General features: G+C 60.3%; 1 protein-coding gene across 16 annotated transcripts in view; it reads left to right on the forward strand.

Moving 5' to 3' along the window:
- SLC6A9 (solute carrier family 6 member 9) overlaps window positions 1-13703 on the forward strand; it is a 32070-nt gene that overhangs the window by 16089 nt on the left and 2278 nt on the right. For 6 of the 16 annotated variants that reach the window (XM_025992007.2, XM_025992009.2, XM_025992008.2 and 3 more), the window contains 10 exons: window positions 1722-1878; window positions 2466-2597; window positions 2964-3234; window positions 9634-9766; window positions 9974-10108; window positions 10194-10297; window positions 10635-10872; window positions 11474-11608; window positions 11701-11800; window positions 11898-11998. In XM_025992007.2, coding sequence (XP_025847792.1) covers window positions 1722-1878; window positions 2466-2597; window positions 2964-3234; window positions 9634-9766; window positions 9974-10108; window positions 10194-10297; window positions 10635-10872; window positions 11474-11608; window positions 11701-11800; window positions 11898-11998 — 1506 coding nt within the window. Of the gene's footprint in view, window positions 1-1327; window positions 1474-1721; window positions 1879-2465; window positions 2598-2963; window positions 3235-9633; window positions 9767-9973; window positions 10109-10193; window positions 10298-10634; window positions 10873-11473; window positions 11609-11700; window positions 11801-11897; window positions 11999-13703 lie in introns of those variants that run through there. The other 10 variants (XM_072724212.1, XM_072724214.1, XM_072724213.1 and 7 more) reach the window with 4 other exon arrangements.

Here is a 13703-nt window from a genome sequence, read left to right on the forward strand (position 1 = left end):
ACAGTCGGTGTCTCCTCTGGGGCGATGCCTGACTGGGTGTGCAGGATGGTTGCTTCACAAGGGTGGCTGTGCGTAGTGCCACGGCACACGGCTAGAGCCTCTACTGGGCCCTGGTGCCTCCTGTGTCTGCATTCCCAAATGGGCCTTTCTGGAAGGGTCTCAATGAAGCCATTCCTCTCCTCTGCATTTGTCGGGTCAGTGTCAGGATCCGACAACATTTTGAAGCACCAGAACTCTTTGTTCATTGGCCAGTGTGACTGCTGTCCTTGAGTATGTCTCTTTCAAGCTAAGGGTCGGTGTCACTTCAGCAACGTCCCTCAGAAACCATGCTGCTCCGTCCCTCATCCTGGTGTCCTCCAGGGACCCCTGTCCGTTTCTCTCAAGGGAAGAAACATCTCTAAGAGGCTGTCCCTGTCACTTCTCTCTTGGTGATTCTCAGGGTCCCCATGTGTCTGAGTGAGGACCCCCCACCCCCACCCCTCAGGCTCTCGCTCAGGGTGGCTTGAGGGCCATGGCATGAGGAAGGGGCACAGTTACACTTATTTTTTTTTAAAGATTTTATTTATTTATTCATGAGAGACACAGAGAGAGAGGCAGAGACATAGGGGGAGAAGCAGGCTCCCTGCAGGAAGCCCGATGCGGGACTCGATCTCAGGACCCCGGGATCATGACCTGAGCCAAAGGCAGATGCTCAGCTGCTGAGCCACCCAGGTGTCCCCAGTTACACTTATAAAGGGACTTGCCGAGCCAGTTCCAACTGTGGGGTCGGGGTTCAAACGGGGCTGTCCTCAGTGGGGCCTCAGGCCACCCGGCCCAACCCCGCAGCTCCCCCAGGCAGGCCTGGCTTCCTTCCTTTGGGGCAGATCCCCTCCTGGCTGGCCCCCTCCTCCGTAGCCCCCCCCCCCCCAGCTCAGAGACCTTTCTCCGAGTGCCTCCCTCTGTTTCCCCTAGCAGAGTCTGTCCCTCAAGTCTGGCGTGGTGCCTACAACTCTAGTCTTCTCCCCCACTCATGGCCAGCACCACCCCATCCATGTCAGCTCCAGGACCCGGGACCCCCAGCTATGGGCAATGTAGAGGCTCCCCCGGGGCCTTCCCATCCTGAGTCCCAGGACCCCTCCCCGAGGCTGGCCCAGCTCGGTCGCTCCCCCCGACACCTCCAGCCCTGGCCGTCCTGTGCCCCCCAGGAACGGGCCTTGGGCGGGGGAGGGGTCGGGCATGCCCTGCCCCCCGCACTGCCTGCCCGTGGGCAGCGTGCTCAGCCTGGTGATGCGGTAGCGGCGGGTGGGGGGGGCCGTCTGGACACAGGCCCCTTTGTGCCCAGCCCGACTTGGCTGCTTGGTATGAGGCTCAGCTGCTCCCAGATCCTCACCCAGAGGGGAGAGGGGAGGCTTTGGAGGGGCTGGGGCTGGGGGGCTCTGGGCCCGAGCTCCCCCTGGGTGTCCCACCTCTCAGATGTTGGCAGTGGCTCCTCAGGTGGGCTGGTACCCCTGGCCCAGGGCGGGGGACCCGGTGACAGACGTCCTGCTTGGCGCCCTCTGGCCGCCACTCCTCCCTTCTCCCCTTCTCTGCCAGGGCGGCCAGCGCTCCTGCCAGCAGACGGGAAGCCCGGGTGGGGGTGGGGGCTTGCAGGGTCCACGGTTGCCCTGCTGGGCGAGGCCCAGAGGGCCAGGCACGGGAGCACAACTGCCTTTCTGATGGTAGCTTCTCTCCTGTCCCCACAGAATGGTGCTGTGCCCAGCGAGGCCACCAAGAGGGACCAGAACCTCAAACGGGGCAACTGGGGCAACCAGATCGAGTTTGTACTGACGAGCGTGGGCTATGCCGTGGGCCTGGGCAATGTTTGGCGCTTCCCATACCTCTGCTATCGCAACGGGGGAGGTACCCAGCGGGCACAGGGCAGGGACCACCCACTTGGATAAAGCCTACCCACTAAGGCCCCGGCTACCCCGTCCCTGGCACGGTCCCCACCCCAGACAGGCTGGCCTCTGGCTCTCAGCTCCCCCGCCCCAGTCCCTGGCTTAGGTACCCTTTACCTAAGGCTCAGCTCACCCCTCGACCCTGGCTGTCTGCTGTCTGGGCCTGACCCTGCTAGCCTGCTCCTATGGGGTCGAGAGGGAGAGAAAGGCACTCCAGCCTCCCGAGGTTGTTCCCTGTCTGATACCCACTGTGTGTCGACAGCCCCCTAAATGGTTCAGGGAATTTGAGGATCCCAGCGACTTCTGTTTGTGAATTGGCTGGGTTAAGCCATCAAATCCCGCCCTAACATGGTGGGTCTGGGGCCTGGGTTCTGCTTGGGGAGCGTCTGTCAAATTCAGAGACACACTGTGGGTAGGATACCTCAGACCCAGGCTCCTGCTCAGTGCGTGGTCTCAGCCGATCGCAAAGGTTTTGCTGTTGGGTTCTCAGCAGGAAGAGGGGGGGACCCCCCAGGCCCGCCCTGAGCCAGCCCTTTCCCTGCCTGCCAGGCGCCTTCATGTTTCCCTACTTCATCATGCTGATATTCTGTGGGATCCCTCTCTTCTTCATGGAGCTCTCCTTTGGCCAGTTTGCAAGTCAAGGCTGCCTGGGGGTCTGGAGGATCAGCCCCATGTTCAAAGGTGAGGCCTGGATGGGGTACACGCCTCCCTACACACACAGCACGCACGCGCGCTCGGGCCTCTGGGGGCCTACTCACCCATCTGTACAAACACTGCCAACCCCCACGGAGCCCTAGTGCTCCCCTCAAGCCCTCCATCAATGGCCAAGGCCACGGATGCATGCTGAGCCCCCTGTTTACTTGGCCTCCACCCTCCCCACCTACCATGTGTATATACAAAAGCCCTGGGCCCTCCAGCTTACCCCTGCTAAGGCCTTGACTTGTCCTCTCTACGGGCCTCCCGAAAGCCTGCCCCGTGAGCCCTTCACAGTTAACCCTGCCTTCTCCAGCTAGAGGTCTGAGGCCGCTCCCCCGCCCTCCCCCCCAGGTGTGGGCTACGGCATGATGGTGGTGTCCACGTACATCGGCATCTACTACAACGTGGTCATCTGCATCGCCTTCTACTACTTCTTCTCGTCCATGACGCACGTGCTGCCCTGGGCCTACTGCAATAACCCCTGGAACACGCCCGACTGCGCTGGGGTGCTGGATGCCTCCAACCTCACCAACGGCTCCCGGCCTGCCACCCTGCCCAGCAACCTTTCCCACCTGCTCAACCACTCCCTCCAGAGGACCAGCCCCAGCGAGGAGTACTGGAGGTGAGGCCCCACTGGCCCGGGCTGGGGGGACACCGGGTGCCAAGCCGCAGCTCTCCCCCTAGCCATCAGGCAAGTCTGTGCTGCCCAGGTGGGGTGCCGGGAACAAGCACAGGGGCGCAAAGGTGCACAAGGAGTTTGCAGAGGAGCTCAGAAGAGGCTGACACCGTGGGGCCGTGGAGGGCAGGACGCTGAGTGAGGGGCCTTGCAAGGGGTGGCGAGGGAGCTCCCCTCCAGCAGTCGGGCAAGTCAGCAGAGCAGAGCCAGGGGGTGGGGGGATGGGGAGCGGGGTGGCCTCCTGGTAAGATCAGTGGGAGCGGAGGCCTTAGGTCCCAGAGGAGCAGAGCCGGTCCTGACACAGGGCAAGCTGTTCTGATGAGACTCTCCGGTGTGTGGGAAGCTCATGGAGGCTCACGGCGGTGGGAGGGGGCCTAGGAGGGGCCCCCAGCCTTCGAGGAGAAGGCACATGAATTGAGCTTCGACTTAGCAGCAGAGCAGAGGGAACCGTAGATGCCTCCTGAGCCCAGGGCCGTCATCATCAAGCTTCGGAAAGACAGCCTGGCCCTACTGTGCTCTGTGGTGACAGACACTGGAGTCTCAGGGCTGGCTGCCCACAAGCTGCCGCTGGAGGTGTTCTGGAACACCTTGTCCCAACGGGCCGGGCGTGAGGGCAGAGTGGGGCTTCCCAAAGGAAACTCATGTCCTGTTGGGCAACCTGTGGGAAGAGAGTGTTGGGGGCCCGAGGGTAGGCCGCATGGATGCGTTCCATATCCACATGGTCTGCTCTGAGAGGCCCCGTGTGCCCATGGGGTCTGAAGAGCCTGGAGCCCCCTAGCCTGAGGAGTTCACAGTCCTGAGGGGGGGTCATATTAGGGCAGGTGCGTAGGTGCCCGGATGCTCAGGTGTGTGGTAGGGACACAAAGAGGAGGTGGCCACTTCTGAGTGGACGGGGCCAAGAGGAGGTGGCCCAGAGGGCTGCCCTAGGAGGGAGGAGGGAGGCATAGCAGGGCTGGGAGAGACACCTGGGCAGGTGAGCCATGGCTGGGAGCAAAGTGGAGACGAGTGGAACAGGAGCCATGCCAGGCCGAGGTTCGACGTTTCACCACCACGTGGTAGAGAGCCGGGGGTGAGATGGCCAGGGTCCCGGGGAGCCTGGAGTCCTAGCAGGTCAGTAGCCTCCAAGCCCGGTGCCAGTGCTCCGACCCCACAGGGCCCAGTGTCCCTGTGCCAGCCTCTGGGCTGTGCCACAACCATCCAAAGACAGCTGAGATGTGGTCACTACCCACAGGGCTGGTGGTGTAGACAACAGCGCTGCTGCCTCCCAGCGAGGGGCAGGCACAGTGACCTCCAGGCCGACTCAGTCACTGGACAGATCATTTCTTGAGCACCTAGTGGATACCAGACACTGCACTCAGAGGGGAGACAGCGTGAGGAGTGAGACTCACGGATCCTTCCCTCGTGGAGGTCCCGTCTACTGAGAGGACTAAGCAAATTCCTGCCCAGTTAGGTATTCAACTACGTCTCAGGCATGGTGTGGGCAGGGCAATGTGATGTACACCAGGGACGGGGGTGAACCTGGGGAGGGCAAGGCCTCACCCACACTCAGGGGCGGCTTTAGAAGTTCCCACCCCAGGGGCTGTGGGTCAGGGAGTCCCAGCTGGCTAGGACCAGTCAGGGCAAAGTTCCGCAGATTTTACCCAGTGCGATCAGAGGGGAATAGCCCTCAAAGAGAACTGGTCATGGGTTGGGGGGCCCACTGGGGGACCCACTGAACTCTCCTCCACCCGCCTAACTAGGGGCAGTCCCAAGGGACTCCTTCCCTGCAGGATGGCTCCCTGCTGCCCCCTCCTGGGAAACCTGGGGAAATGACCCTTGAGAGGCCTGCCCAGGTTGGCTTTGGGCAAAGGAAGTGAGGAGAGCAAGCCCCCCCATCTCCAGGGCACCCACTGTGTGCCAGGCCTATTGCCTATTATCTCCTATAATATTATCCCTATTTTTCAGATTCAGGGACTGATGTTCAGAGGTTAAGGAACTAGGCAGCTGTCCCGGGGCAGGATATGTGCGTCCACTGTGCCTGGCCCGGGTACGAATTAGGCCAATGATGCTCTGCAGGTGCTCTTGGTCCACACTCTCCAAACCCCTTTGGAAAGCTGTGTGATCGCATTCGAGCCCCACAACAGCCTTGCTCGCTAGCTCGTGCAGGCAGTATGAAAGAGTCCCCTTTTACAAACGAGGGAAGCAAATCAGAAAAAAGATTGAGAGACTCCTCTAAAGCAAGAGAAGCACGGGAGACAGATTTTGGAGCCCCAGTCTGCCCCCTGCTCACCCTCTGGCCCACGGTCTCCTTTCTCCCAGCAGCCCTGTGGCCTTGTTTTATGGTCATCTGTGTGCTGGTCTGATTCTGGCCCGGAGGCCCTAAGTAACGACTGCGTCCTCACCTCCACAGTGGTGCACAGTGAGACTCGGGGCCCCCCAGCCCGCTCCCCGTGTCTTCACGGCGGCTCTGGAGTTGCACAGACCCCTCTCACACCATGGCTCTGTGGCTTATCAGCTGTCTGGCCACGGGAGATCACCAAACCTAAGTCATAGCCTTTCATCCATTAAAATGGGGGAGGGGGGTTGAAACAAGCCAGATGCTTGTTGTTATGAAGAGGACATGAGATCACACAGCATCGCCACCAAGAACAGTGATGGGAGCCCAGGAAGCACAGTGATGTAGCCGCTGCTGAGATGCAAAGAAACAGATTAGGCTGTTCTATTCACGAGGAGTTGATCACTGGTTTGGGGCAATTAAAAAAATAATACGGAATAATTCCAGAGACATTATGCCTCAAGAACCAACTTGCAAATATGTTGGGTTCTAAGAGTTCTTAGGTTAATTGACCTCAAAAAGCAGGTAGTCCCAAAACAAAACGAAAAACTAAATACGGTGCCATAAAAAGAGGAGGAATTCAGGACTTGGTGACCAGGTTAGCATTCTAAACTTTTAACCACCCCCACCCCGGTTTTGTGATGCTGTGCCCTTGCAAATAATAGAAATGATTAAAAATAATCATAGAGGGGCACCTGGGTAGCTCAGTCAGTTAAAGGCCTGCCTTCGGCTCAGGTCACAAGCCCAGGGTCCTGGGTTCGAGCCCCACATCGGGCTCTCTGCTCAGCGAGGAGTCCGCTTCTCCCTCTCCCTGCCATTCTACCTCCTTCTATGCACGTTTGCTCCTCTGTGTCCAAAAAATAAATAAAATCTTAAAAAAAAAAACACCCATAAAAAACACTACCAGTTTAGGGACGCCTGGGTGGCTCAGCGATTGAGCACCTGCCTTCGGCCCAGGGAGTGACCCCAGGGTCCTGGGATTGAGTCCTGTGTCGGGCTCCCTGCAGGGAGCCTGCTTCTCCCTCTGCCTGTGTCTCTGCCTCCCTCTTTGTGTCTCTCATGAATAAATAAGTAAATAAATATCTTTAAGCAAGCAAACAAAACTACTACCAGTTTAACATATATAATTAGACAAAGTTAAAAACAAATCTCTTGAATGAGAAATGGTCTCTAAAAAAAAAAAAAAAAAAGAGAAATGGTCTCTACGTTGAATACCGTTGCTTGAGGTAAAGCAGCTCTGTGTAGCCACAGTAGCCACAGCTGTGGGGGCAGCGCTGGCCAGGGGGTACCCGGGGGTACCTGGTCGGCAGCCTGGAGTCACCAACACGGTGACCTGGTCTGCTTACCCCAATGGCCCCAAGATGCTTTCTCTGTGTGCTCTGAAGGAAAAAAGATTGGAAGGCACTGTTGAAGGGGAGCAGGTGACCCTTCTGGGTGGTCCCAGGGCTCCTGAACTTCTGCTATCCCCTGGCCTTTGGCTCCCCCACTGACTAAGAGCCCAGAGGGGGTATAACGCAGGGCCAGGCGCTGAGGCCTGTTCAACGAGGGTGTCAGTGCTAGGAGTTGGGCAGGAGAGGGGCGTGTTGGACGGTGCCCTCTGTGGGTCCCTGTGCAAAGGGCGGCCTCGAGGGAAGGTAGGAGGCGGAGAGGAGGCAGCCCCCAAGCCAGCACCAGATCCCAGGCCTGGCAACATTGTCCCATGACGCAACAGAGAAACATCGCATCACAAGGTGTTAAAAATATTGCCATGAGGTTTGAGAACTAACTTGCAAAAGATAGAGCAGCTGAGAATGATAGAGGACGGCCTGCGAGCTCTCCCGAGAGGGCCTAGCCGTAAGAGGACACAGAAGGAAGCCTGTAGATACCTAACTCCATCTACACATTATGCTAGGTTGGTGTTATTGTGCCCATATTACAGATGAGGAAGCTGAGGCTCAAGAGCTAGTAGTCTCTTGTTCATCACTTCCAGCCTGGACAGCGGCAACAGCCAGGCTGGCCCCCAAGGTTCTCTCCTTTCCACCTCCGGATCCATTTACCACAATGTTCACTTAATCACTCATTCATTCATTCATTTGTTCAAGAAATACCTATTGAGTACTGCTCTGTGCCAGGCACTTGGCTTGGCACTGGGGGCACTGGGTACTCCTGCCTTCCTAGAAAATGGATGGCAGGCAAAATAAATAGGTTAAAAGACAGAAAAAGGAGACGTGTGCATGTGCTACCCCTTTCTAGCAAAGAAGGGGGTAAGGAGTGCTGGGCTGCAGTTTTAAGCAGGGTTGCCAGAAAAGGCCCCTTTGCAAGGAGGGTACCTGCAACAAGTACCTGAGGGAGAGGGGGGAGGATGCCATGCTTGACAAACCCGGCTGCCTCGTGTGTGGGGCCCAGTGTGAAATGTTTGAGTGTATTAAGAATTTCAAGATGTCACTGGCAGAGCGGCAAGCCCAGCGCAGGACCCTCCTAAGCCTGGGGCCCTGGGTGACTGCACACTTGTCCCCACCCCCCCACCTGTGTACATATGGATGTTCCGGGAAAGGGCACTCCCAGTGGCTGGGTGTGATGAAGGACCTACAAGGGGCCCCTGCGAAGCTGGAGCAGTGGGCGGTGCAGAGGGAGGCCAGGAGAGCAGAGGGGGGCAGGTAGAGGGCCACAGGTCACCCACAGCCTTGCAGCCACAGTGAGGACTCAGACTTTGCGTGCTGAGAGCAGGGACCCCCTGCAAAGTTTTGAGCAAAGCAAGACCTTGAAAGTGCTCTTAGAAAAACCCATCGGGGGGGCCCCTGGGTGGCTCAGTGGATGAAGTTCTGCTTTCAGCTCAGGTCATGATCCCAAGGTCCCAGGATCCCTGCGGGGAGCCTGCTTCTCCCTCTGCTCCTCATCCCGCTTGTTCGCTCTCTCTCTCAAATAAATAAATAAAATCTCTAAAAAAAAAAAAAAAAAAAGGAAAAGAAATGAAAGAAAGCAAAAGAAAGAAGGAAGGAAGGAAGAAGAAAGAAAGAAAGAAGAAAGAAAAAGGAAAGAAGGAAGGAAGGAAGGAAGGAAGGAAGGAAGGAAGGAAGGAAAAGAAGAAAGCCTTCAGAAGCTTCCCATTGCTCTTAGGATAAAATTCAAACTTAGCAGCCTTGCCTTCGTGGCTTCTTATAATCTGGCTTCTCCCCACCCTTCATCCTTCTCTCTTCCAGCCTTGCCGAGCCCCCCACCAGCCCGGGCTGGGCCGCATTATTCCATGATGCCCTGGCCTGCTGCATGCTGTTGCCTCAGCCTGCCACCCCCTTCCCCTTCTCTTCACCCTCCTGCTCCCCTTTCCTCAAACCTGAGCTCAAGCCTCACCTCCTCCGGGAAGCCTTCCAGTGTGCCCCTCCGCCCGGGATTGAGATGCCCTTCCAGCGGTGCCCGCATGCCTGATTCAGGTCTCTGTGCCCAGCACCTGGCTCAGAACCTGCCACATAAGTGTCCGGTTGATTGAAAAGGCCGTTGGGGCGGCGAAGGGGGCCAGATAGAGCTGCACACACGTAGGAGAGGAATTCAGGTTGAGCCCAGGCCCGCGTGCTCTGGAGCCTCCAGTCCTTCCTCAACGCTCCAACACCTCCCTCGGTTCGTCGGAGATGGAGAAGACTAATGTGGGTGAAAAGTTCACAAAAAGCTTCCTGGAGGAGGTGCCACGGGATAGGATGTGCCCCGTCTAGAGGAGAGGGCGTTACTAAGGGAGAGATGCACAACCCGGGGCCTGATGGGCCCGCGTAGAGACAGGGAGACCTGCACAGCCACAGGCCGGAGGAGGCTGGCCCAGGCCCCGCGTGTCACCTCCAGGTGCCCTTGAGGTCCTGGAAGAGGCTGCAAGCAGCGGAGTCTCAGGGCAGCAGGCAGAGGGGTGCGCTGGGGCCAGCCGGGCCCAGGGCCTCACCAGGCACCCTTCTTACACATGCTGGGACCTCACGAGAAAGAAGGGACCTGCCAGGCCGCGCCCTGAGCCTTGGGAATCGGGTGCTGGGCGTCAGGGCCCGGCCCTTACTGACGAGCATCCCTCTCCCCAGGCTCTACGTGCTCAAGCTCTCAGACGACATTGGGAACTTTGGGGAGGTGCGACTGCCCCTCCTCGGCTGCCTCGGTGTCTCTTGGGTGGTAGTCTTCCTCTGCCTCATCCGGGGGGTCAAGTCTTCAGGGAAAGTAAGTACCCCTCCCCCGGCAGGGTCTGCACCCTCCCTGGGAGATCCGGCCTCCCTGCGGGGCGTGGGAGTGGGAGCTGGGACAGGCGGCGATGAGGGGGCACAGAGGGGAGGAGGGTCCGGAGGGCCCGTGGGGGTGTCAGGGAGGGGGCGCCAGGGCCCCCCCAGGGAGAGCTCAGAGGAGTCCAACGGAGCCGATCTCGCGCAGGTGGTGTACTTCACGGCCACCTTCCCCTACGTGGTGCTGACCATCCTGTTCGTCCGAGGTGTGACCCTGGATGGAGCCTTCACGGGCATCATGTACTACCTGACCCCGCAGTGGGACAAGATCCTGGAGGCCAAGGTGGGCCGTGGAGAGTGGCCTGGAGGGGTGGGAAGGGCCGAGGGGCGCTGCCTCTGACGCCTGCCACGCGCCTCCTGCCCCGCAGGTGTGGGGCGATGCTGCCTCCCAGATATTTTACTCGCTGGGCTGCGCGTGGGGGGGCCTCATCACCATGGCTTCCTACAACAAGTTCCACAACAACTGCTACCGGTGAGCCTCTCCCTGCCAGCCCCCAGCTGCCCCTCTACCCTGCAGCTGCCCCCCAGCTTCCCCGGAGCCCCGGATCCAGTGCGGCCTCTGGGACCTCCCTCCAGGGCCCTGGGTTCCACTCGTGGCCTTGAGGTCCTGGGCGCCCTGGGTCTGGATCCGGTCACTGGAGAACAGAGAGAAGAGGGTGGGGAACAGTGATGCCCAGGGGTCTGAGGCTCAGCCCACTGAAAAAGGCCCTAGAAAAGAGGTGGGGGGTGAGGGGGAAGCTCTGTTCCTAGAACTTTCCATCTCAGGTCTTCTCTTTGCCCGCCTTGAACCCTGTTTTCCTCCCTGTCAGGGACAGCATTATCATCAGCATCACTAACTGTGCCACCAGTGTCTATGCGGGCTTTGTCATCTTCTCCATCCTGGGCTTCATGGCCAACCACCTGGGCGTGGACGTGTCCCGCGTGGCTGACCACGGCCCGGGCCTGGCCTTCGTGGCTTACCCCGAGGCCCTCACACTGCTGCCCATCTCCCCACTCTGGTCCCTGCTCTTCTTCTTCATGCTCATCTTGCTGGGGCTGGGCACTCAGGTAGGGGTGCTGGGGCTGGGCACTCAGGGTACGGGCATGGGCACTCAGGTAGGGGTGCGGGTATGGGCACTCAGGAGGGGTGCGGGCGTGGGCACTCAGGTAGGGGTGCAGGCATGGGCACTCAGGTAGGGGTGTGGGTATGGGCACTCAGGGGTGCAGGCGTGGGCACTCAGGTGGGGGTGCTGGTGCTGGGCACTCAGATAGGGGGTGCTGGGGCTGGGCATTCAGGTAGGGGTGCGGGTGTGGGTGCTCAGGTAGGGGTGCGGGCGTGGGCCCTCAGGTAGGGGTGCTGGGGCTGGGCACTCACGTAGAGGTGGGGGTGTGGGCGCTCAGGTAAGGGGGTAAAGCTGTGGGCGTGGGCCCTCAGTTAGGGGTGCTGGGGCTGGGCACTCAGATAGGGGGTGCTGGGGCTGGGCATTCAGGTAGGGGTGTGGGTGTGGGTGCTCAGGTAGGGGTGCTGGGGCTGGGCACTCAGGGGTGCTAGGGCTGGGCTCTCAGGTAGGGGTGCTGGGGCTGGGCACTCAGGTAGGGGTGCGGGCATGGGCGGCCTGCTGAGGGAGCAGGTGGGCGGGAGGCCAGGCTCTGACGGCCACTCCTGCAGTTCTGTCTCCTGGAGACACTGGTCACGGCCATTGTGGATGAAGTGGGAAATGAGTGGATCCTGCAGAAAAAGACCTACGTGACCCTGGGTGTGGCTGTGGCTGGCTTCCTGCTGGGTGTCCCCCTCACCAGCCAGGTAAGACCTGGAGGAGAGGCCGGGCGGGAGGTCCGGGGGTGGGGGAGCCTGGCCCCGGGGGTCCCCCTGACTCAGCTGCCCACGGCCCACAGGCAGGCATCTACTGGCTGCTCTTGATGGACAACTACGCGGCCAGCTTCTCCCTGGTCATCATCTCCTGCATCATGTGCGTGTCCATCATGTACATCTACGGTGAGTGCACATCCCCCGCGTCCCCACGTCCCCGCGTCCCCCGCCCCTGGTCCAGCGGCGCTTGCTCGGCCGGGCCAGCTGACCCCCCTCTCTCCAGGGCACCGCAACTACTTCCAGGACATCCAGATGATGCTGGGGTTCCCGCCGCCCCTCTTCTTCCAGATTTGCTGGCGCTTTGTCTCTCCAGCCATCATCTTTGTAAGTTCCCGGGCCGGCGCCCCCTGGCAGGCGTCCTCGTCTCCCCACGGGCGTCTGCACCCACGGCTCTGGCCGGGGGGAGTCAGAGCCATTGCGCAGACGCAGGCGGGGCTCAGAGGCGGCTTAGAGCCCCGTCCTGGAGCTGCCCGCCAGCTCCCCCAGAGGGACGCAGGGACAATTAGCCAGATGGGCGTCAGCCTCCTGTCTCTAGTCCCTTAGCCCAGGTACTCGGGGCGCGGGGTACGCCACGCAATTGCACGTTCCAGAAGCGGGTGGTACAAGTGCTATGTCAGCTCCGGGGACGGAGGCAGTCTCCTAAGCCTTCCAGGCCCTGGAGTGGCCCGGCTCCCCCCAGGGAAGGCTTCCGCCCCACGACATTCAGACATTCAGCCCCCGGGAGCTCCCAGGGGGACCCCCCCACCCGCCCGGCACCAGGCGCTTTCTGCACGTGGCTCATGTATCAGCTCTCCTGATAGGACTCTCCACGGGGTGTCCTCACTCCCGCTTCAAGGAGGAGGAGACAGGAGGTCACAGACCCAAGTTTCCGCGGCTCATAAATGACAGAGGCCCCGCTGGCGGCAAGGGGGTCCAGGGTGGAGACTGCATGCGGCCCGGGCTCCACCAGAAACGCCGCAGGAAGCAGGACTGGTCCGTGGACTAATCACCCGAGTTTGCTCCTCTGTGCTCAGGGCGGGAGCAGAGCCACAAAGCGTTCCTCAGGGTAACGGAGGCTCCAGGGGAAGAGGAGAGGCCAGGCCGTCTGAGGGACGGAGGGGCCAGCCTAGTGGTAAGGGCAGCGTCCTGTCATGTTCCTGTCACGCCCAGCTTCTCTGGGCCACACGAAGCTCAGCACCGGATTTCCACGTTGGCTCCTGTTTCTGGGGGGGGGGGGAGGCCCCCCCAGGGCTGAGGCAGCCACCACCTGGGCAGTGGGGTCTTCCCTGAGGCTGGCACAGACCCCAGCTCTGGCCACTGGCCCAGCTTTGAACAGGAGCAGCAGAAGCGTCGTGTAGGTGGAGGGAGGCCAGGCCAGGCCTGGGCCTCTGGGGGTGCGGCCAAGGCCTGGGGCCCTTCGGAGGGAGCTCACCCTCCAGAGCCCCAAAGAGGCTGCCCCCCGGGCAGAGACCTGGGGTACCAGCCCAGGCAGAACGGGAGGCGGGAATGAGGCAGGTACAGGGGGACTCGCAGGGGCAGCTCGGCCTGGCTCCCGAGTCTCCGCGCGATGGAGGCTGCATGGGCAGCGGCCTCTCCGCGCTCAGAGAGCCAGGCCGGAGTCTCCCGAAGCTCACGACTCCAGGCCCCGTGGCCCCGTGTTTCTGGAATGTTGTGTCTTTTGGGTGGGGGGGCTTTACCTCTTTAGATTTCTGCAAAGCTCTTTTGGACAAACCATCTTTCTGTCCGCTGGAAAAAGGGATCTGTTTACGACTTGGTCAGCACCTAGTTCCACTCAGGAAACTTGTTTCACGTGCAGCATCCCAGGAGGGGCCCCTAGTGCGTGTGGGTCTTGCCCTCCTGAATTTGGTCATGAAGGAGACGCAGCTGAGGGCTCAGGAGGCAGACACAGAGCCCTCCTGGGGAGCGCTGCACACGCCAGGCCCCTGGGTGGCCCGTGAGCCACCGGCCCGTCTTTCTGCTTCCTGAGTTTGCTGCTGTCGCTGTGGCCCCGGGCTTCATTTCCCGTCCCACTCCTGTCTTTCCGAAACGG

The sequence above is a fragment of the Vulpes vulpes genome, chromosome 10 (assembly GCF_048418805.1).
Source record: "Vulpes vulpes isolate BD-2025 chromosome 10, VulVul3, whole genome shotgun sequence".
NCBI lineage: Eukaryota > Metazoa > Chordata > Mammalia > Carnivora > Canidae > Vulpes > Vulpes vulpes.